Genomic DNA, 22231 nt, shown 5'->3' with positions numbered 1-22231 from the left:
GTTAATGTAAGAATTTTGTCCTGTATGTTCGGAAGAAATCAAAGATCGATCATAATAGCAAGGCCTAATTCTCATTATCATGTTAATAGCATTATACGTTGTGACCAGGTGAGGGTGCTGTGTGTTGCAAACTTGTAGTGTTGTGGACTCCATCAACTTGGACTGCAGTTGCAAATTGGCTGCATTGAGATTCTGTTTAAAAACAGCAAAAAAACTAAATTCAACTTTTGCCTTAAAGACTCAATAACTTACAAGTTCAAGTGTTCATTGGAATGATTTCATTTATTGTTTCTTAAAGTTTATTTATGATCACAACATCACTTAATGTCGGCTTAAAAACAATTCAAAGGTGTAATTACTGCATAGGAAACTTTCATAGTTTTTATAGAAAGATGAATAACATCAAACATCACATTGGTACATCTCTGAAACAAGTCTCAGTGGACTTAATTGAATTACAATTATTTGAATATTTGGTCATTAACCCTTGTATTATGTTGAAAAAAATCACGTTGATTATGTTGCGGGTTATTTTGCCCGTGCTGTGTAAATCCACTCAAAACAGTCAAAAAAACAGGTTAAACCAATAACAACCTTGTTTTAAATAATATAAACATTGAGAAAAGAGACTAAATTCTAAACAGAATACATTTTTAATTCCAACACTAAATTTAAGAACTATTAAGGCTTATTCAGTGCTGATGAGGCACCTAGTGGTATAAGGCATCATAGTATAAATCTGGCCCCACTGGAAGCATCCAGGTTGGAGTCGGCACCTCCTTCTTCTTACTTCCCCGCCTCCTGTTGTCTCACTCCCGGCGGAGGCCCATCTGCGTGGTGACCAACATGTGGTACACCCCCTTCTTGGCCAGCAGCTGTTGATGCGTGCCCTGCTCCACCACCACGCCTCCCTGGAGGACGGCGATGCGGTCGGCCTTCTGGATGGTGCACAGGCGGTGGGCCACGATGATGCAAGTGCGACCCTGCCTGACCTGGTCCAGCGCCTCCTGCACCACCTAGAGGAGGAGGAGAGAATGACATGAACACAACCTTTTCTTATCCACTCGTCCGTCTTTCAGGTGGACTTTCTTTGAACCTGATGGCCACAGAAACACTCTCACCTTTTCACTCTCGGTGTCGAGGGCAGAAGTGGCCTCGTCCAGCAGCAGCACTTTGGGGTTGCGGAGGATGGCTCGGGCGATGGCTATACGCTGCTTCTGACCGCCCGACAGCTGCATCCCCTTGTCCCCAGCCCGAGTCTCATACTTCTGCTCATACAAATGAATGGAGAGAGAGAAGTTATACTGCTTATATTATTATATTATTACACATGAGATAAGATAAATTATTATTATTATTATAAATTATCCATAAGTTGGTTTGACGAATGAGGCCTATTTAAGTCGGAATACCTGCGGCAGCTCTTCAATGACGGTGTGAATGTTGGCTGCCTCTGCGGCCGCCTGAATCTCCTCCATGGTCACAGTGCGGCTGTTGTCTCCGTAGGCGATGTTTTCGGCCAGAGAGCAGTTAAACAGCACGGGCTCCTGTAACACGATGCCAATCTGAGCTCTCACCCAGTGGATGTTCAGCTGCTTTATGTCCCTGCCGTCGAAAAGCTGAGAGGAATTTAAAAAACAAAACTTTTCCTTTAACCCGCTTCTAGAGAGATGAGAAGAGGTCATCTGGTTTTCAAAAGGATTTGTTTGCTCACCACTCGGCCTTCTATGGGGTCATAAAACCTCTCCAACAGCTGCATGATGGTGCTCTTCCCACAGCCGCTGCTGCCCACCAGGGCCACAGTTTCTCCCTGTGCCACCTCCAGGTTCAGCCCTTTGAGGATGGGCACATCAGGTTGTGACGGGTAATTAAACCAGACATCCTCAAAGCGCACGTTACCATCAAAATTGTCCTGAAGTTTTGGAAATGAAAACAGGAGAAGCTTTAGAGTGCATGTAAAGAGCAGTGGGTGTGTGTTTATTGTGTTTGGGTGCTTTGCGCTGTATACCGGGGACTCTCCCTCCTCAGAGAGGTTGTCAATATCAGGCACTTGTTCCAGCAGCTTCATGAGGTGGGCAGCCGAAATCTTTGCTTTGGCGTAGTTTGGAATGAAAGAACTGGCCTCTGCTGCAGCCTGGGCGCCGTAGAGCAGAGCAGATATCACACTGGGAGAGGAGTTGTGTGGAAATAGGAGTTATGGCCACTCAATTGGCAGCAATATATAGCAAAATGGAAAAGAAAATGCAAACATTTTGTCCACTGCTACCATCTGAAATACATCTCTAGTCAGCTGTAGCCATCTGTAATCTACTCCAGGCAGTCACACTGACTAATCTCCTGATAAAGACCAAACTAAAACATTCAACAATGCTCTTCACTCACAGGATCACAGATTCAAAGTCCCTCCTTCCTGTGGCGATGAGCCATGCTCCAAAGCGGTAATTGCCTCCATGGGCAAAGAAGTTCATGGCCCGGGTGAAGGCGAAGGTGAGGGCGTGTACGTGAGCCCTTTTCTGGGAGTTCCTAAAAAGAGATAGTGGGCCCCATGATCCAACATAATGTATATATATTTCATGTCTGATGGAAGTATGAGTGATGAGACTTCACGTACTTGTAGGCCACACCGAGGCATTCCTGGTACAAAGACTCAAACTTTGCTTCTCTGGTGAGCGAGACAACAGTTTGGATGTTCTCTATGGCCTCTGCAGCGATCTGGCAAGAAAGCAAAAATAATACTACAGACTACATACATACTATATATATATATATAAATAAATAAATATATATATATATATATATATATATATATATATATAATTAGGTCATTGTATCCATAAATACTTTGAGAAGTATTTAATTTGACATCCCTGGCAGACATTGGCGGTAGGTTTAGTAAACACAACCCTTTAGTCATTGATAGAAACGACACTTTGCATTCAACGTGAAGTTCCAACCTTTCCAGCTTTCTCTAGCTCCTTCTTGTCCTTTGCAGCATAGCCACTGAGCAGCTTCATCTGGATGGTTCCAGGCGCTGCTATGAATAGCACCATACACAAGACGAGCAGGGTCAACTCCCAGCCGATCGCAAAGCAGATGATAATGCTGGTGCCGAGGTTAGCTACGTTCTGGACCTGTGCAGCCATATGTGTTCCTGTAGCCTGAGGAGAGGTGATGAGACGGACACATTCACGTTGGCTTCAGGTGACTGTGACAAATAGCTACAGCCTGTCTGAGTGACTCACCCCCTGAACTTGTGCAGCATCAGTGGCCAGTCTTGTAGTGAGAGCTCCAACGCTGTTTTTGGGTTCATTAAACCAGCGAAGGTCCTGTCAGAATACGGAAATAACCTTACCCATTAGTTGTGAAAATACACAAAAATGCATTTCTATGGACAGTTTGGCATGTTGACTTGTCTTACCTGTCTCAGCATGGCCTTAAATCCCTCAAGTCTCAGTTTCATGGTCAGAATCTCGCCAGATGTCCCAAAACAGAATGCCTGGTGGTGTAACATAATTAGACAGATAAAATGCATCAGGATGAACTATTGCAGATGTGCTTGTACTGCAACAATGCAAAGTTGCAGTACAACTGTGTGTGCTGTGTGTATGTGTTTCAATGCATACCATTAGAAATGTTGTGACAAAGTGCAGCACTCCCATTACGACAAAAATGAAAGAGAAGAACATGGCTTGTTCCCTGATGGCCTCTTTGTCTGTACCAGCAAACACCTGAGAAACATTCACATTTTATTAACATCTGACAGAAAACTCACTGTCACTTGTAAGAGAGTCCATGAGATTACAAGGAAACCTACGTCAATGAACTTTGCGAGGATGATGGCGAAGGAAGGCTCCAAGGCTCCTTTGATGGAGGCAGAGATGACTCCTACTAGGATGTAACGCCACTCAGGAAGGTTAAGATGCAACACCTTCAAGAAGGAAACTGGGGGAACATTCTCATCCTACAGAGACAAAGAGACAAAGAGGTAACGCACGCAAAATGGTGAACGAGTGAGTGAGTAAACTGTGTGTGAGTGTGTGTGTGGCTGATTGGGGAAGAAGTAGTTGATTGAGAGAGAGAGAGGTTCACTCCACATCTTACCTCCTCGCTCAGTGTACCTCCACTACCCTCCTCCTTCTCCTCCTCCCCTCTCATGAATCTACTCGTGTGAAGAGGCATCTGAGGGAAAGAGATGGTGGAGGGGCCCACGCATTCTGACTCCTCGCTGAATTTAACGTCTTGAAATATCTGCGGAAAGAGACATCCGGGAAACAGACCGTACCAACAAACAGGTATGAGATCCAGTCCCAGTCCCAGTAAGTGTGTGTTAGTGTGTGTGTGTGTGTGTGTGTGTGAGAGAGAGTTACCTGCGCGGTGACCAGTTTGTGGTAGATTCCCTGCTTCTCCATCAGTTCACTGTGAGTGCCCAGCTCCACCAGATCTCCTTTCTCAAAACTGGCGATGACGTCGGCGTTCTGGATGGTGGAGAGCCGGTGGGCCGCGATGATGGTTGTGCGGCCTTGTCTGACCTGCACAGTGTTTCAGTTCACAATTACTATCTTTATGAAGTGCAATATAACTAGTTCACTCAATAGCTTATGTGTGCAGTTGAGGTGTATACCTTGTCCAGGGCTGCTTGCACAATGGTCTCACTCTCAGCATCAAGCGCAGACGTGGCTTCGTCCAGCAGAAGGATCTTGGGGTTGCGCACCAAAGCTCGAACGATCGCAATCCTCTGCTTCTGTCCTCCACTCATCTGAGACCCTCCGTCCCCTACCAGGGTCTCAAACTTCTGCTCGGAAATAAGAGTCTCAGCGTCAGCAAATGATAGACAGAGGTCCATGTGAGGACAGGAAATCATGCAAGTAAAGTCAAACATACATCGGGAAAGTTCATGATGAATTCGTAAGCATTCGCCTCCTTAGCGACTTGTTCCATCTCCTGCTGTGTCACGTCGGGTCGGCCATATCTAATGTTCTCAGCGATGGTGGTGTTAAAGAGGATGGGCTCTTGTCCCACAACTCCAATCATTTGTCTCAGGTAGGGGACATTGAGAGTACGGATGTCATGACCGTCTATGATCACCTATAAAGATGGAGGCAAAGGTTAGGGAGCCCTGCAGACGCTAGACCTGCGATGGATTTCCAATTATAAGCTTGTTTAACATTTTGAGAAATGCAAGAACTAAATGGGATTAACAATTGACAAAACCCTGAATCTACATCGTACTGGATGCAATGAATTGACTACAGATTGTGAATTAAGCAGCTGTCACTTACAGATCCTTCCTGAGGATCATAGAGCCTCTGAAGCAGCTGGATCATGGTGCTTTTACCGCAGCCGCTGCTCCCCACAAAGGCAATGGTTTGGCCACTCGTCATTTTCAGAGACAACTTATTCAACACCTGCATGCACAACAGTGTCAGTTATATCAGACAATCTGCAACAATGTAAGTTAATTAGCGGACGTATGACAATGTCGTCAGTGGGGAACAGAGCATACTTTGACGTCTGGCCTTGAAGGATAGCTGAAGTCGATGTTCTTGAACTCAATGTTTCCTTCGATGGAATCTGGCTTGAAGCCGGCGTCTGAGGAACTGTCGATGCTTGGTACCTAATGAAACAATGTTACCAGCATTTTACTTCACAGTATTCAAACTGCAGCCGGACTCTATTTATGTGCGATGCTGATGTTAATTCAAGCTGTATTTAATATCTTTAAAGTATTACTTTTCCCTCCAGCACTAAACCATGACTATTGAACTCTTAGTTACGACCAAATAACCTGCTATTACTTCCTTCAAACAGCAGGTGCTCTTATTAGAGTACAATCTCATCTCATTATTGACTCAAAGTTGTCAGCTTCATCAGAGCAGCTCAGTGACAAACTGACAACTGTCTGAAAGGCAAAGACGGTAGAAACCTGCTGTGTTTTCTTTTAATAAGTGTTTTGTTGGGAGCAAACGATGCAATCCTTACACTGTCAATGATGCTGTAGGCTGTATGTGCAGCCCCCCGGGCACTTGCAAGGGACTGGATGTGGGGAGACGCCTGTCCCAAAGCAAACACTCCGAGAAGCACGGAGAAGAGCACCTTAAAAGCAGGCACATTACTGTTATAGGGCATTTTAAGGGTTAAGCTATGTTTAAAAGGCTCAAGCACAATGTAAAAATTGAACGTGACAACTCACTGTGACTACATTTCCAATGCTGTACTCCCCACTCAGGATGCACGTAGTACCATACCAGATAGCCAGAGCGTAGCAGAAATAAATAATCATTTGGCTGAAGCCCATAGCATTGCCGGCAGCGATGGCTTTCTTTATGCCTATGTTCTTGGCATCCTGCAAATACTTTTCATATCTGTAACACAACATACAGACACAAGCATGAAGATGAGTCAAATCTCTTCAGGAATCCGTACTCAGTATATCGTTCAGGATATGTCTGTCAGGAAGGACAATAAGTTATTAAAAAACACATAAAAACATTGTAATAATACAGATAATACACACACACACACACCTCTTTATTTCTTTGTTCTGACCACTGAAGCCAAACACTGTCTTGATAGTAGAGAGCACCTCTTCAGCCACTGCTCCTGCTTTGGCATACACCGTCTGCTCCCTCGATGCGTAGGACGTCAACACCTATCAGAGGGAGAGAGAGAATGTGGAAATCAACAAGAGACACAGAAGACAGCCTAAGAGAACGGAAGGAAAGGAAAGAGACATGCCTTGCCAAAGAGTCTGGCTGATACTGCCAGCACAGGACTGACAGTCAGGAGGACCAGAGTGAGTTTCCAGCCATTGATGAACCCGGTGATTATGGCTGTAGTGAGGATAAAGATTAAGTGGATCAGCATCCCAAACTTCTCGCCAATACCCTCTTGGAGCTTGTAGACGTCACTATTCAAAGAAATATACACAGTTAGAGAGCACAGTACACAGTAGCGGTGATAATATTGGGAATAGCTAAAGGTTGAGTTGAGACAGGCCAGGCCAGGCGAGCCGAGTCCGTCTGTGACTCACTCTGTGAGTCGCGTGCCGAGCTCTTTCTTCTCGTTGACGTGGAACCAGCCCATGTTCTGCTTCAGGATGCTGTGGAAAAACAGCTTGCGGATCCGCATGGCCTGCCGCGACGCTGCTAGAGACAAGCAGGCCACTTGCATGTAGGCTGCTACAAAAACAACGATCCCAAGGATAAGGTAGAAGATGGCATACCTGGAGAAGATACACAAGCACATGTATCAAGCACATGTAGAGACATCAACACAATCTCAAAACCTGAAAACTGGAAACATGTTCCTCTAAATGGTGGGACAACTTGGTACAGAGCAATAAAATGCCATCAACAATAAAGGGGAATCCTCAGGAGGCTCAGTGAAAAGTCCCTTATGACGTCACAAGCGTTAGACCATAAGACCAACTTGAGCCTCTCATAGGCCTTTTAGTGACTTTGAAGAACTGGCGTTAGGTTTCAAACTTAGAGGTCAGTTCCTCTGTGGTCACATGCTGAATAGTGCTCCAAGACGGATCAACTGAATTTGATGTGACGCAGTCCGTGGCAAGTGTTTATGTTAAGTCTTACGTATTCATGTCCTCTTCCAGGATGCCTTTATAGGTGATATCTGAAGAAGACAAGGAAACACAGGACATTATGAACAGAAGGAGTGGTCTGGTGTAACTGAATCGTGATGCTTTTACCGACGCCGGTTTCCCCGTGTTCAACAAACTCACTCATATTGATGTTAATGGAGTTGTTCACAAAGCTGTTGATCACTTGCCCAAACACAACACACGAGAGAGGAGGCGACGCCCCGTGGACCATGGCCATCAGTACTCCGAAGACCATTAGCACCTTGTCCCATCCATCTGTGAACCTGAACTACTCCCACGTACAAGGAGGCGGTGAGAGACGAAGGGACACAGAAACAGTTTAGACAAACAAACTGAGGCTCCATTTGTTCAATTGTGCGTCAGTGTGGAGAAGATACTTTGTTACGGCACAAGGAATTTCGTGATTCAAAGTAGGGTGTGTGTGTGCGTGCGCGTGTGTTCAGCAATAGACCTAACTTATTGCACTTCTACTCTAGCTCTAGTTATGCTCTTACAGTAGCTGTTGGTTTAGGAAGGAAATGCGCTTACGATTTCTTGTGACCTGAAGTTCTTTTATCTACCTTTGTTGAACACACTTATTGTAAGTCGCTTTGGATAAAAGCGTCTGCTAAATGACCGTAATGTAATGTAATGTAGACAGGTCAGTGTTTGTTGCTGTCTGCCCCTTGGGCAAAGAACAGTATGTTACTGGAAAAGCTTCATTGTTTTGTCAGTTGCAAGTAAGTTAGTAGCTTTTCTGGTCGCTTTTAGATTTTGAGGCAAAAACTTGAGAAAAGTAAAATCACAATGAGAGGACACACTGATTCTGTTCTTTTACAAATGACAGCCATTCTTATCTTCCTTTACAAATCTGTAGGTTTGCCAGACTGGAGGCTGGTTTAATGGATGGTAGATGGTGTGGTGGTATAGTTTTTGTGTATGTCTTTGGTCTTGGCTGTGAATGGGCCAGGAAAGTGTGTGTGTGTGTGTGTGTGTGTGTGTGTGTGTGTGTGTGTGTGTGTGTGTGTGTGTGTGTGTGTGTGTGTGTGTGTGTGTGTGTGTGTGTGTGTGTGTATGAAAGCTTACCAGAGAGATGAGCCTAACCATGGGCAACTCTTGCCCCATCTCTTTCTCAGTTCCTTCCTTTCTCACCTTGTCACTGCTGCTTTCACTGGAAATGTTAAGACAAGACAGTGATAATTTTTTAATTAAGACATCAAATAAGAATAATTAATAATTAATTTAATTAATCATGAGATTTGATCTTTTATCGAGTAAAGATGTTGACAAAAAGTAATAAATAAATGTTTTCAACAGTTTACATTTCTGTGTTAATATATAGTATTACAGCTAAAACGTTGCCGTTATCTGCAATTACTTTAATGTGGTTTTACCGTTAACTGTTACAAAATGTAATGCATACGTATAACATCAATCGGCTAAAACATTGTGATCTGCTTCTTCTTACTGTCAAATATGATATATTGTATAACATTTACAGCTTTAGAAACGTACATGAAATAATTGATAGATCAGAAGAAGTTATTAGCTTCATCCCCTGTTTTATACTCATTACATGTATCACACTATCCTTTAAAACCTAAATAGTTTGAATACATTTTCATTACCTATTTTATATATATGAACCATTTGCCATTTGATTCAAAATTATTTGCAAATGTCAGGTGGCTCAACAGCAGGGAATTTCACTAAGGCCATTACATTTCTAAAATGGTCGTTAGTTTTAAGTTAAAGATTTCAAACCTTTATAATGACTAATATGAATTTCTGATGTGGGTTAAATATGATCATCTTTAATGCTTTTAATCTTGCAGAAATAAGAGAAGTTATACTTCATAGTTAATAGTAATACTACAAGTCTGGATAACAGTTTATTTTGTAGTTATTACTTTTATACAGTAATCAAAACTTTTAGATTTGAAAAAGTTCTCATGTTTTATATTTAAGAGGGAGAGGGAGAGGGAGAGGAAGGGGGGGGGAAGGTACAACTCTAAACTCCCAGCAGAGCTTCGGCCTTCAACCTACTGACAGATAGATACAATGTTGTCAGCTGTGCAGCACCGGGAGCTTCAGCACCACAGAGAGCAGAGAGCAGCAACATGACAAATCAGGGAAAGCAGTAAAATGGCAGAGAGAGAGAGAGAGAGAAGGCTTGACGCCGCTAACGGATGTTGGAATGTGTGAGTGTTGCCGGTTCAATGCCGAGCAAGACACAATCCTGACATGCAGGTTGGCTCCTTGGATGGTACACCCCTGCACCCATCAGTGTATGAGTGGGTGAATGCTAGGTCATCATAAAGCGCAATACCGTTATTCTTGGAACTCTTTCATAAAAAGAGGTGACGTGATCGTGCCAACAGAAAAACAATACAGGTCACATTAGCGAACAACAGTGACACCAAAACAAAATCATGTCATTTACTAACAAGAGTTTTGAGGATATTTTCGGCAACAAGACACAATCATTACATTCCACTGTAGCATGCAGCTATGTACAAAATGTGACGTCATGGGACGTATCCTGTCTCTGATCGATTTATCACTTTTACTTCAATAGAGGCTGTTGAGTAAAACTTTTGTTTGTATTTGATGTTAAAACAACTTTCCTGTCTTTACTAATGTTAAGTGGCACAACTGATAATTGGCAAATGATGAGACGATGTCAAATATTCATTGAAAGCAATAAATGGTAGGTTAGGAACATGGCTATTGATTGCATTCATCTGTAAATGTTGATTATTATTTTGAAATCTAAAACCAGATGCTACAGATACCAAATACCTGACTACTATGCAATAATCATAAATGATTATGAAATCATTAATACAAAACACAACCAAGGAACTAAATATCAACTTGATATGTTTTTAAATGCTTTGAAATGTTATTAAATACAGGAGACTTGTTTAAACAGTGTTTAAGGCTCCAAAATATGAATTAAATCCATCTTGAAAAGACTTTTAAAATCCCTTAAGAAGCAAACCAACGCCCGCAGACTTTAAAGAAAAAAAATCAGACAAGTTAAAGTTTGTTTACCTTTCATCTTCATTTTGTTCGGGTGTGGTCAAGTCGTTTTCTGTCATCTCCATTTCTGGCGCCCTTTTCACTGCTGGAGTGCTACACAAAAATTATATGAAATGAAATGAAATTTAACGAAATGAACGATCCACACACACACACACAGACTCACACAAACACACAGAAGTAAGGCTTTGACAGCTTGTGATGTGAAACATAAAGCACTACCTCATTGAGTCTCTGCAGAAAGCCAATCGTCCGGTCTCCGATTGACAGAGGTGCTGGGCTCACACATCTCCTCCTCCTCCTTCTCCTCCTCCTCCTCCTCTGTGCTCTTCTCCCTCACTTTTGGACCGACGCTCCATTCGGAGCGCACACGTATTCTCGTCATTACGGTAAATGCATTGGAACGCATTGAAGGTAGCGCGAGGATGACCAAGTGACCGCGTCCGTCTCTCAAAATAAGCTGGAAACAAAAAACTAAAACCAGACAATGACTGATACAAATGAAAATGCAGTAAAATAGATTTAAAACCTAAATGCTGAATTAAAGCAGATGATTTGGAAAAAGCTGAAATGAGCTCAAAGAGTTCACAAATTTCCAGAAATTCTCTCACTTTGACAGTCAAAAGTAGATAGTAAATAGTATTTAACAGCACCTCAAACTGCAATCAAGCCATCATGGTCCAAATATGAGACTATAACTTTGAAAATGTCCAAAATGAGACAGTAAAAGTGCTTGAGTCTGTGTTAGTGTGTTACCTGTGTGTCCTTGCCCAACTCCCTCCCCCTGCCACCCCATTCCTCCTGCCCGATCCTGCCTTTCCCCTTATAGTCAGGAGGGAATTCGTGAAAAATCATAGGGATTGTGCACTTCTGGAAAAGTTTTAGATTTTTGGCAGGGTGTTAGGTATGGGCCTTAGGTTTTTAAAAATCCGTGGATGCAAGTTGGGGCGGCCCCCTTAGTGGCCGGTATACATAAAAATCCAAAATGGCCCCCGCTGAAAAGAGAAAAGGTTATATCTCAGCTTACTTTAGTCTTAAATTGTTGTATAATGTAATTGTTCTGCTTTGTTTGATACAAGGAATGCAATTCTGAGAGTCTTCTTATTTTACGTCCATTTTTATGTTAAATGTATTATTACAGTCACTTTTTGCTTGAAAACGGTCCATCTCTGAAATTAAATAACATATAAAGATCTCTAAACCCATATGCTCACCCTTTAGGAATAATATTGAACAAATTACAATCATTCTAGTGTGAAAAATATTGTTTTGCAAAAGCCTTTACCAGAAACTGGCTATTTCAAGTCAAATAAGGTGCAGAAATTGTTTCATTGTTCTATGAAATGCTCCAGAATGTGTTCGAGCAGTTTAGCCAAGCTTTGCCATCGGATTCAGTTGGTTTTACTAGAATATTTAGTCCAGTGGTTCTTAACCTGGGTTCGATCGAACCCCAGGGGTTCAGTGAGTCATTCTCAGGAGTTCAGCAGGGGTCAAGACACAAAGAGTATAGCCCGGTTCACACTAGCAATTGACTGCCCACAATTTGGCAACACACAATTTTTCTTCGCCGTCTTAGATTACAAATGGTAATAAATGGTTTCATCCCACCCTAGTAAATAATACAACATCCATCTTTGATTTTTACGACTATGTCAAATCCTATTCGTCTCCAGTTCAATTGTGTATGGATTGAGGATTATTGGAGAAAAACAAACATTGCAAAACTTGTCAAAAACCTTTGACATTTGTTTTCTGTGTTTATGAGCCATGCTGAGTGCCAGAATGAGCTCAGTCGAACATGAAACATGGGGGCAAGTGTAGATGTAATGTTGGACCACTTCCTTGACATGAAGCTCCACTATTCTGTCCATCAAAACCCAACAATCCAAGGATGCAAGACATTTTTAAGACTTGTTGTCTTCGCAGGGTGTGGGATTTATATAGATGTACATATGTGTGAATGCAAAAGCTACCAGTAGCAGGGCCCTCCCAGTGAGTAACAACTGTATGTGTGTGTTATGCTTTAAAGAGGGGTCACGCAGGTGGGACCACAGCTAGGCAATGGAGCAGAGAATAGTCAAGACAAAAGAGTGATAACAGACCACAGCTGTGCCTACGCAGGTAAATGTAGCAAGTGGATAAATGTAGCAAGTTTAAAACCGCCAGAATGCAGAATAACGGGAAATGAGAGCTAGGCCGATAACGCTCGCGACCGGGGCCCAACTGCCTTATATGGCCAGGGAAGTGAATGTGAGGAGCCATGTGGAGAAATACCAACAACGCCCTCAACGTTTTGGTGTCACCAAATCGTACCATACCCTCTTATTGCTGAGAAAGCCCTTGAGATAGTCACACCGTTTGTTACAATGTATCTTTGCGAGCAATCCTTTTCGAGGATGGCAGACATGAAAACTAAGAAAAGGAACAGACTTTGTTGCGAAAATGATATGAGAGTGGCACTTCCCAAGGTGAAGCCGCGCATTTCACAACTTGTATCTAAAATGGTTTTGTTCCGTGAACACAGTGATTTTGTGTGCAACTGATGCACTGATAAAATATATACCTAAGTTTTGAAGAAATCACATTTTATTTTTCTAATTACAAAGGGTTCGGTGAATGCACTGATGAAACTTGCAGGGTTCAGTACCTCAGATAAGGTTAAGAACCACTGGTCTAGAGGAAGGAAGAGGGTTCAAGGAAGACAGGGCAAAGGGGAGGGCCTCAGCCACAACAGAAACCTTTAAATAAATATATAATGTTTAAGTATGCATTGTTCATTGTGTTATTTCACTAAAATTTGATATTGATCCTTCACACGTTGAAAAGCCAAATGTAACTTCACTGTGGCTTAGTTCTGAAATTGTGATCTAAATCCTCAACAATGGTCCTTTTGGTCACCACGTGTGCTTTCTGACACAATAGTGCTAGTGACCTGTCCAATCAAAAAAGAAAAACATACCTTGGAGGTAAAAAATATGGCTCTAGTGCCCTGACTAATATTGAAATGTGACTTTTTCAGAGATATTGACAGTTTATTTGAGCTAAATAGGACTATGATAGTACATTTTACATAGAAATGGACTCAAAATAGTAAGACTATATCAGAATTTGATTCCTTTTATCAAACAAAGCAGAAAAAAAACATTATACAACAGTTTAAGACTAAAGGAAGATGAGATATAACCTTTTCTCTTTTCGGCGGGGGCCATTTTGGATTTTTATGTATACCGACCACTAGGGGGCCGCCCCAATTTGCATCCACGGATTTTTAAAAACCTTAGGCCCATACCTAACACCCTGCCAAAAATCAAAAACTTTTCCAGAAGTGCACAATTTTTATGAATTCCCTCCTGACTATAAACACAAAGTCTCTGGGAGGTTTGGAGGTGTTTACAAGAATGGTGCAAGAGGAACATAACATTTCATACATATATACACACGGGTGCTGCTCTACAACGTTTTCTCCAGGTACTGCGCCAAATGTGACATCAATCAGCAGCGGTGACATCTTCATGATGTCATTAACAACTGTGACATAATTCAGGATCTTTATTATACCAGAAACCTGTGGAATTAAGAGAAAATGTTGTTGTATCGTCCATCAAAAGCTTAGATAAGCAGAGGAAGTGTAGTGCTGTGTTTATTTACATAGAAAAGGCACATGGGGATATAAGTGATATAATATACATGAGGATGTTTCATTAGGGAGATTCATACAAATGAGACTTGGAAAGGACAACTCAGGAAAATGTATTATTGAAAACTGAACACCTCAAGGGAGCATACTAAGAGGACTTCACTTTTTGCGGATGATGGGGCGATTTGGTAGAGGGGAAGATTAGTGGAATTCATTGTGAAGAAAATGCATGGAGCCATTATAAAAGTTGAATAGATTTCCCATTGATAAGAAAAGGTAATGTTGTTTACCAAGAAAAGAATTGGTAGTGAGGTCAAATTGGTTGAGATGATATAAGGATCTTGATTTTTTTTATATACAGTAATATTAATGAGATATTCTGATCCACACTCTGTACCAGTTGGTGGAGTTAATGTACCAATAAACCAAGAACTTGCATGAGGGATGTAATACGCGCTTTCTGCCTGTAGGTGGCAGCCACGCGCTTGATGCACGTAGATGATATGGAAGATGAAGAAGAAAATGCTAGAAACAGCTGTGTGTGTGCAGAGGAGCTGAAATGTTAGATAACGCTGCTGTCATTAACACATTAAAGTTCATGTATGTTAATGGAACACGAGTGTTACAGTATAACTTAACTACATACTAGAGTTCTTCTAACGCAACTAAACCTGAAGGCGTTTCCATTAGCAACTAGCTGGTTAGCCAACTAGCTCTCTAGCTGCCGGTTGTTGTTTTTTTCTCTGTAAAAGGAACAGCGTGTGTCTGAACACATGAGTGTGTCTCTGGTGGTGATCCGTCTGGAATTAGCTGACCAGTCTCCTTCTCCTCGACATTTCCAGTACTCAGCTGGTAGGTTTCTCCAAAAAACAACCACATTAAATTCACTGCTGCTTTGTTAGCACAACAGCTAATGTTTAGCTCGTGTCATTTTGTGTAGCTCGGCTCTTTTGTTTACAGCAGCTGAGCCACAGTGACTCAGCAGAGGAGCCGGACCGATGTGGAGACAGATTTAGCTTTTGTGAGGCTTCGCCAACAGTTGTCAGAAAGTAGTTTGTAGTTTTGACGTGTAGATTTGAGTGAAGTGACTGAAGCTTGACGTCTGTTGGCAACAGTCACTATGTGTAGGTGGAGATAGATGGATGATGGATGGATGGATGTAGTTTGTCCATTGCACCCTTTATAATCTCAGCCCTGTTCCCTTGCAGTTGCAGGGATGTCAGATGAGGAGCTGCAGGACAAAGCTCTGGGTTTGGCCAAGCTTAGCCTGAGTGGAAAGACTGATCTGGAGCAAGCAGCAGTCCTGCACCAGCACATTGGGAGCAGAGCCATGGGGGACATGGTGATAGAGACCTTTGAACCCAGCCGAGGTGAGCGCCCATACACACACACACACACACACACACACACACACACACACACACACACACTGAGGCTCTGTATCAGGGGAGTCTCTGCACCTGAGCTCATCAACTCACAAACTCATTATTATCTGAAACTCTAGATAAAGGTGGAGGTGAAGACCCTGGAGGTCCATCGAAAGAGGACCCTGACCACCAGGCTGCAGGCGGCGGGGCAGACGGTGAGGATGGGATGGAGGCGTCACTCGACAGCAGCGCGGCTGCCGGCACGACCCCAGACTCGCCCTCCAAGCAGCTGCCGGACCAGATCTCCTTCTTCAGCGGAAACCCCTCAGTGGAGATCGTCCACGGCATCATGCACCTCTACAAAACCAAGTGAGGGACCTGCCAGATGTTCCAGGGTCGCTCTGCTGCGTCTGGAGCACTAACACAGCTTCATGTCTGATTACAGCAAAATGACGTCGCTGACCGAAGACGTCAGACGCAGCGCCATGGTGTGCATCCTGACCGTCCCAGCTACCATGACCAGCCACGACCTGATGAAGCTCATGGCGCCTTTTAACGACGTCATGGAGCACATGAAGATCATCCGGGACTCCACCCCTAATCAGTACATGGTCCTGATTAAGTTCAGCACGCAGGTAAACGTGTGAAGGAGGCCATCGCTCTCTGTTTGTTTGTCTTGTTGGTTAATTGCGCTACAGTGTTCTCATATCTGCTCCGTCTCTTTGCGCAGGCGGATGCAGACAGCTTTTACACCGCCTGCAATGGCCGCCAGTTCAACTCCATAGAGGAAGCCGTGTGCCAGCTGGTCTATGTGGAGAGGGCAGAGGTCATCAAGTCCACAGAGGTAAAACACAGTTGTCTGCCATTACATCATTTAGAAACAGCATCCCTGATTCATTTGGTATATTTTACACATTACTTGTATTATATTTACTGTTTTTCACAACAAAATGTGATGGAGACACACACACACCTCTCACACACACAAATGAGAAATCTCACTGTGTGCGATCATACTTGTTTGAATGCCAGGTGATTGTAGCTATGTGTCTATGTGTGCGCTCGTACTTGTGTGTGTGTGTGTGTGAGGTATTTGTATTGTCACGTAAGAGGCGGAGCTCTGGACACTGCAGCAGCACATTTCAGCGCAGCATTGACTTCTTGATTCACCAGTGTCCGCTTCTCTGTCTCTCCATGTGCTGCTTCCTGTCTTTCTCTTCCTCTCCTCGCCCTTCCCTCCTTCCCTCCCTCCTTCCCTCCCTCCTCAGGGCGCAAGTCTGCCGGTGATGGAGCTGACCGAGCTGCCAAAGTGCACCGTGTGCCTGGAGAGGATGGACGAGTCTGTCAACGGAATTCTCACCACTCTGTGCAACCACAGCTTTCACAGCCAGTGTCTCCAGCGGTGGGAGGACGCCTCGTGAGTCTCACACACACAAACACACACGTACACACACACACAGCTGGAGAGTGAACCCGATCTCCAGCAGTGTAAATAAAGGAACCTTCTCACAGAGTCACATGTTCTCTCTCATGGTTGTTTCTCCAGGCTTCATGTCGCACGCTGTTTGTGTTTGTGCCCCTGGAAAGAGCGTCGCACACAATAGCACAATAGAGGTTTTTTTGCTGCTGTCTGTGCTCACTGTGTGTGTGTGTGTTTGTGACGGTGAATGTGTGTTGTGTTCACAGGTGTCCTGTGTGTAGATACTGCCAAACGCCAGAACCGGTGGAAGAGAACAAGTGCTTTGAGTGTGGAGTTCAGGAGGTAAACATCAACGTCTCCCACCGTTTCATCTCAGTGGTGACTTCTTCTTCTTCTTCTTCTTCTTCCACTGGGAATTGAACCTTCGGCGCTTTGTTCCCCTGTGTAGAATCTGTGGATTTGTCTAATATGCGGGCACATCGGCTGCGGTCGCTACGTTAGCCGGCATGCGTACAAGCACTTTGAGGAAACGCAGCACACTTACGCCATGCAGCTCACCAACCACCGTGTGTGGGACTACGCTGGAGGTACGGCAAAGTGTGTGTGTGTGTGTGTGTGTGTGTGTGTGTGTGTGTGTGTGTGTGTGTGTGTGTGTGTGTGTGTGTGTGTGTGTGTGTGTGTGTGTGTGTGTGTGTGTGTGTGTGTGTGTGTGTGTGTGTGTGTGTGTGTGTAAACCCATTATGATAACTCGATTTGAGCTCATCTCTGTCCTTCTAAAGCAGTAAATGTAAGAAAGCTTCCCAGACCTTAGAAGAAGACGTAAACTAGATTGACGATGAGCTGCACGACCCTCTGTTGATGCTGATTAGATCCAGAGAGACTTGGGACTTGTTTTTTGGAGAGTTTTCCGTAATGTTCCTGCTTTGCAAAGTTCTGACTGGCCTGAAAATGATCCCACTGTTATTATTATATATCCCATAATAGTTGGTATATACTGAGGGGGTTTTGTTTGGGTGTTATGTATGAAGCATCGACCCGAGCGCCTCACTGACCGACCTTTGACCCGTGGTGATCTCTGTTTGTCCCAGATAACTACGTGCATCGGCTTGTCGCCAGTAAGACGGACGGGAAGATGGTGCAGTTTGAGTGCGAGGGAGACACGTGCCACGCCGAGAAGATCGACGCGCTTCAGCTGGAAGTAAGAGTCGCTCACGCCGCTTCCTTTTGCTTAGACCAGCAATGAAATGTTCTTATTTGTAACCGTCACTGTCTGCAGTACTCCTACTTACTGACCAGTCAGCTGGAGTCCCAGAGGATCTACTGGGAGAACAAGATTGTTCATCTGGAGAAGGAAACGGCTGAGGAGGTACTGAGAGCTACAGAGCCAGAACAACGCCTCTGATGCCACACTTATTCATCCCAAATGGCTTTTGATGGCCGTTCTGTGTAGACAGATCCGTTATGTTCACTGTATTTTTGCTTACATTTGTCTTTCAGATAAACAACATGAAGGCTAAATTTAAGGAGACTATAGAACGCTGTGATAACCTGGAGCGACGCTTGGGAGAGATAGCAAAGGACAAGCAGGGCACAGAGAAGAAGTAAGTGTGTGTGTGTCTGTGTGTCTGTGTGTCTGTGTCTCTCTCTTTTGTCTGAGCTTTGTTCATGAACCGGGCGTTCCCGCTTGCGCCTTTTGTCGCCAGGTGTTCGCAGCTCAACAATCGAGTGGTGAAGCTGAGCCAAGAGCTGAAGGAGGAGCAGGAGATGAACCGCTGCCTGAGGGCCAATCAGGTGCAGCTTCAGGCTCAGCTGGCAGAGGAGGAACGCAAAGGAAAAGAGACCGGTGAGTGAACGTAGACACTTAGATGTGACAGACTAAGGTGAAGTTTTTAGAATTCTAATGACGCATTGTGCTGTCATGACAACGTAGCAGCTGGTGTGTGACCAGGATGTGGCAGCAGAGACTCACTGCTCACATGAATGAAAGTTAGATTTGAATTTGTTACAAATCCCTCAATGACATTCACACACGAAAGCAGAAGTGTAGTTTTCTTCCTCTATTCAACTGTATCATTCAAATGGTAAACAAATGATGTCACACGACCAAATGTGGGCGCTGCCACGGTGTTGAGGCTGAGGAGATGTGAGGCGACTGAGATGAAGAACAGAAACGCCATTCATTTATCTCTAATCAACCTTAGATCCCAAACTGGCTTATTGGAGCAGCTGATGATGAAACAGAAGTGTTGACTTTGACACAGCAGGAAGTCACGCGTGTGGACAACATCTGTGTTTGTGTGTGTGTGTGTTTGTGTGTGTGTGTGTGTGTGTGTGTGTGTTTGTAAGAGTCGCAAGTTTACAACAGTGCGTTGGCCGATTTTGTAGGGCACAGCTGCGTTTTGGGCTGCATAGACACACACACACACACACACACACACACACACACACACACACCTCCCTAGCTGTTCACTGCTATGTAAGGCTACATTTTCCTCTTTACTACAAAACTAGTCGTCCTGTGTCTGATTCCTCTGATACACGATTTAGATCCAGGGTTTACTTTCTGAGATGAAAGGTAAACAAATAGCAAATCAGCTTCCAAAGCATCTTTACATCCACAATAACAATGGATTACAACACTGTTAAGCACATTTAAAGCCTTCCTGGCAATCGATATCTGATTAACTGCTGTAGATACCCGGCAGACAAACAACGTCTGCATTCATTTGTTAGTCTCTTTATTTAGATCTTATTAGTAGTCATTGTAAGTTGATGTCTGTTGTTCCTGTTGCCAGGGGAGCATAAGGACGGGGCCATAGCAGAGCTGCAGGAACAGCTGAGAGACGTGATGTTTTACCTGGAGACACAGCAGCACATCGAACATCTGCCCCCGGAAGCTCGCAACGAGATCCAAGAGGGTCAAATCAACATCGCCGCCGGCCCAGCAGACAACGACGCGGCCGGAGCGGGCGCCTCTTTGGGCAGAGGCAGGAGAGGCCGGGGCAGGAAGAGGAAGTAGATGGATGATGTCAGTGTGGAGATGCAGCGTACGAGGCAGGGTGAGGCCGGGGGTCCGTCTCGTTTGTGATTCTCTAGACTGCGTGGAAGAGGAAGAACGAGGAGTGTGATGGGATTAGAACATCCATTCCCTCTGCTTACCTGCCCTAACGACGTAACGGAGCATCGACAAGACGGAGAGCGAAGCAGAGGAATCCTGGGGTAGAGAGTCCTCATCCTCCTCCTATGTCCACGTATACATGACATCTGTGTCCTGTAAATATATTCTTAAAGTTTCTATTTTGGTCATAAATGGTATTTATTTGATCTGAATTTTGTTCGCGTGCCTCTTTAGCGTTCAGCCTCAGATCTTAATTGCAGCTTCAGAGATCCAAGATCGCTTTAACCACTTTTTCAATTTCAAATTTTTTGGTATTTTTCAGCTGCAATGATGAAGTCAAAGATTTTTCATTTGTTTTTGCTTTGTGTAAAGAAGGAAAAGCGCTCATTTAGACGTCTCTGTTTAGGCTGAGTTAGGCGTAGTGATGTCATGTTAAGATGTTTGTAATCAGAATGACTGACAAGGATCTGACACAAAGATGAGAGATCAGTTTGTAAAGTTCAGAACGGAACAGAAGCCTGTGTTTGTTATTGAAAAGGCTTTAAGAGAGGAGCAGCAAAATCTGTTCATGTTTCTGTTCATGTGATGTGTTTTGGATGAGTTGTTTAATCTTCCAGTTTGATTCTGTGAAGGCTTTAGATCCAAACAGCCTTAAATGAGTACAGACATGTATGACAGTGAGACAGGTAGAGAGAATGTCATTTCTATGCAAGACGATGCTGCCGCCCAAGAAACACAAAGATGAGGGCGATCGCTCCTGTTCCCCTAACGTTATCAGCTCAAGTCCATCTTGCAGAGCGGCGTCTAAAAGTCGTCTGAGACCCGAGATCGAAGTCCCTGACAGTCGGCACTCCTCGCTCTTTGTTGCAAAGCTTTGAGGTTTGTTTTGGGTCCTGATCCTGCTGCAGAATGAAACTAAACCACAGGGTATAACAAGTCTCTGGAGAATGGAGTGGTACTACTCCTGTGTCAGGGTGAAGTTGATCCACATCCAAAGATGACACAACACCCCTAGATGTGAATATTCCCACCACTATGTTCCATACACATATAATACTTAACTCCACCACCCACCTGTTCATACACACGGCTGATTGGTATCAGTTTTCCATGAATGGGGACAAAGCTCAGACTTTATCTCCCAATGTTGTGGAATTGAGGGGGGAAAAACAGTCCCTGATCCGTAACCCGATCCAGGTCTTCCTCAAAACCTAATCATTTGTTCCTTGGCTGGAAATCCACCGTCCCACAAATATCCTGCTGACAAACAAACAAGTGAAACAGATCCTCCCTGGTGGAGGTAATAGGTTCTTATGCTTGGTTTGTCACGCACACACATACACACACACACACACGTAAATTGGATGAAGTGAATCGGCTCAAACCAAACTGTGAGTCACTTTTGTCACCGTTCAATCTGTATCATCAACTCTCCTCTGACAAATCTCACATTCAGTTTTCATTGTTTTTAGTTTTGTAAGTTTTACATCCTGCAGCAGCCGATGATGACTAGGAGATGAAGGTTTCTGTGTGTGTGTGACTAATCTCCTACAACATAACAGTTTACTTCCAGCAGCCTGTAGAGAGTAAACTGTGTACAGAGCCGACAGAGAGGAAACACTGCAGAGGAGGACTTCAGATTAAAGTGACTTTCCTGTGACATCACGTCTGCTTCAGCCTGGTCATTTACATCAGTAATGACACACGGAAGCTTTCAAAACCACACGCCTGAGCCATATCAGTGACACCAGGCTTCAGCTCAGACATAAACAGGGAAATAGGAAAGTTTCAAGGCTTGATTGATAAATGATGAGCCTGACAGGAGGATGTGAGAGAGGCCAGCTGGCTCACAGCAGGGATGAGGAACTGTTTCCTCAGTACCGACCTAAGAAACCCAGATGGCTGCTGAGGGCGAGACACATTCTGTCATGGTTTAACCTGATTCTGATTATGATAGAACATATATGATATACATACGTGTACATTTCAATATTTGAAATCACTATGAACAGAATCACACACTGCTTCTCAAACTCCTCATTTTTCA

The 22231-nt window shown here is 43.8% G+C and overlaps 2 protein-coding genes across 2 annotated transcripts; one reads left to right on the top strand and one right to left on the bottom strand.

Moving 5' to 3' along the window:
* Window positions 1–809: 809 nt before the first annotated feature.
* Window positions 810–10707, bottom strand: LOC143010988 (ATP-dependent translocase ABCB1-like). The gene is made up of 27 exons (XM_076163631.1): window positions 10655–10707; window positions 8684–8768; window positions 7706–7886; window positions 7590–7629; window positions 7031–7222; window positions 6736–6907; window positions 6525–6649; window positions 6191–6362; window positions 5980–6093; window positions 5504–5614; window positions 5280–5405; window positions 4882–5085; window positions 4622–4792; window positions 4368–4529; window positions 4102–4248; window positions 3815–3961; window positions 3624–3728; window positions 3419–3496; window positions 3243–3326; window positions 2955–3158; window positions 2612–2712; window positions 2383–2523; window positions 2009–2165; window positions 1715–1912; window positions 1413–1619; window positions 1122–1268; window positions 810–1016 (listed from the first exon to the last, which is right to left on the bottom strand). The coding sequence occupies exons 1-27, from the start codon at window positions 10705–10707 to the stop codon at window positions 810–812; spliced, it is 3831 nt and encodes a 1276-aa protein (XP_076019746.1).
* Window positions 10708–14766: 4059 nt separating this feature from the next.
* brap (BRCA1 associated protein) lies at window positions 14767–21849 on the top strand. The gene is made up of 13 exons (XM_076164142.1): window positions 14767–15131; window positions 15488–15649; window positions 15784–16015; window positions 16092–16281; window positions 16377–16490; window positions 16915–17063; window positions 17333–17408; window positions 17515–17653; window positions 18155–18264; window positions 18343–18432; window positions 18564–18667; window positions 18770–18909; window positions 19862–21849. The coding sequence occupies exons 1-13, from the start codon at window positions 15053–15055 to the stop codon at window positions 20083–20085; spliced, it is 1809 nt and encodes a 602-aa protein (XP_076020257.1). The 5' UTR covers window positions 14767–15052; the 3' UTR covers window positions 20086–21849.
* Window positions 21850–22231: the final 382 nt, after the last annotated feature.

This window comes from Genypterus blacodes, unplaced genomic scaffold (assembly GCF_046128005.1).
Source record: "Genypterus blacodes isolate CSIRO-AG114 ecotype Tasmania unplaced genomic scaffold, CSIRO-AGI_Gbla_v1 ptg000133l_1, whole genome shotgun sequence".
Classification (NCBI taxonomy): Eukaryota; Metazoa; Chordata; class Actinopteri; order Ophidiiformes; family Ophidiidae; genus Genypterus; species Genypterus blacodes.
Note: the sequence above shows the minus strand (reverse complement) of the source record. Positions and strands in the feature narration are given on the sequence as shown.

Coding starts and splice junctions, on each gene's coding strand:
- brap (XM_076164142.1), top strand. CDS start 15,053: ATGAGTGTGTCTCTGGTGGTGATCCGTCTGGAATTAGCTGACCAGTCT. Junction 15,650..15,783: donor GACCTTTGAACCCAGCCGAG/GTGAGCGCCCAT, acceptor CTGAAACTCTAG/ATAAAGGTGGAGGTGAAGAC. Junction 18,433..18,563: donor AGAAGGAAACGGCTGAGGAG/GTACTGAGAGCT, acceptor TTTGTCTTTCAG/ATAAACAACATGAAGGCTAA.
- LOC143010988 (XM_076163631.1), bottom strand. CDS start 10,707: ATGGAGATGACAGAAAACGACTTGACCACACCCGAACAAAATGAAGAT. Junction 5,615..5,979: donor CCTACAGCATCATTGACAGT/GTAAGGATTGCA, acceptor TTGTTTCATTAG/GTACCAAGCATCGACAGTTC. Junction 4,793..4,881: donor TCATCATGAACTTTCCCGAT/GTATGTTTGACT, acceptor ATTTCCGAGCAG/AAGTTTGAGACCCTGGTAGG.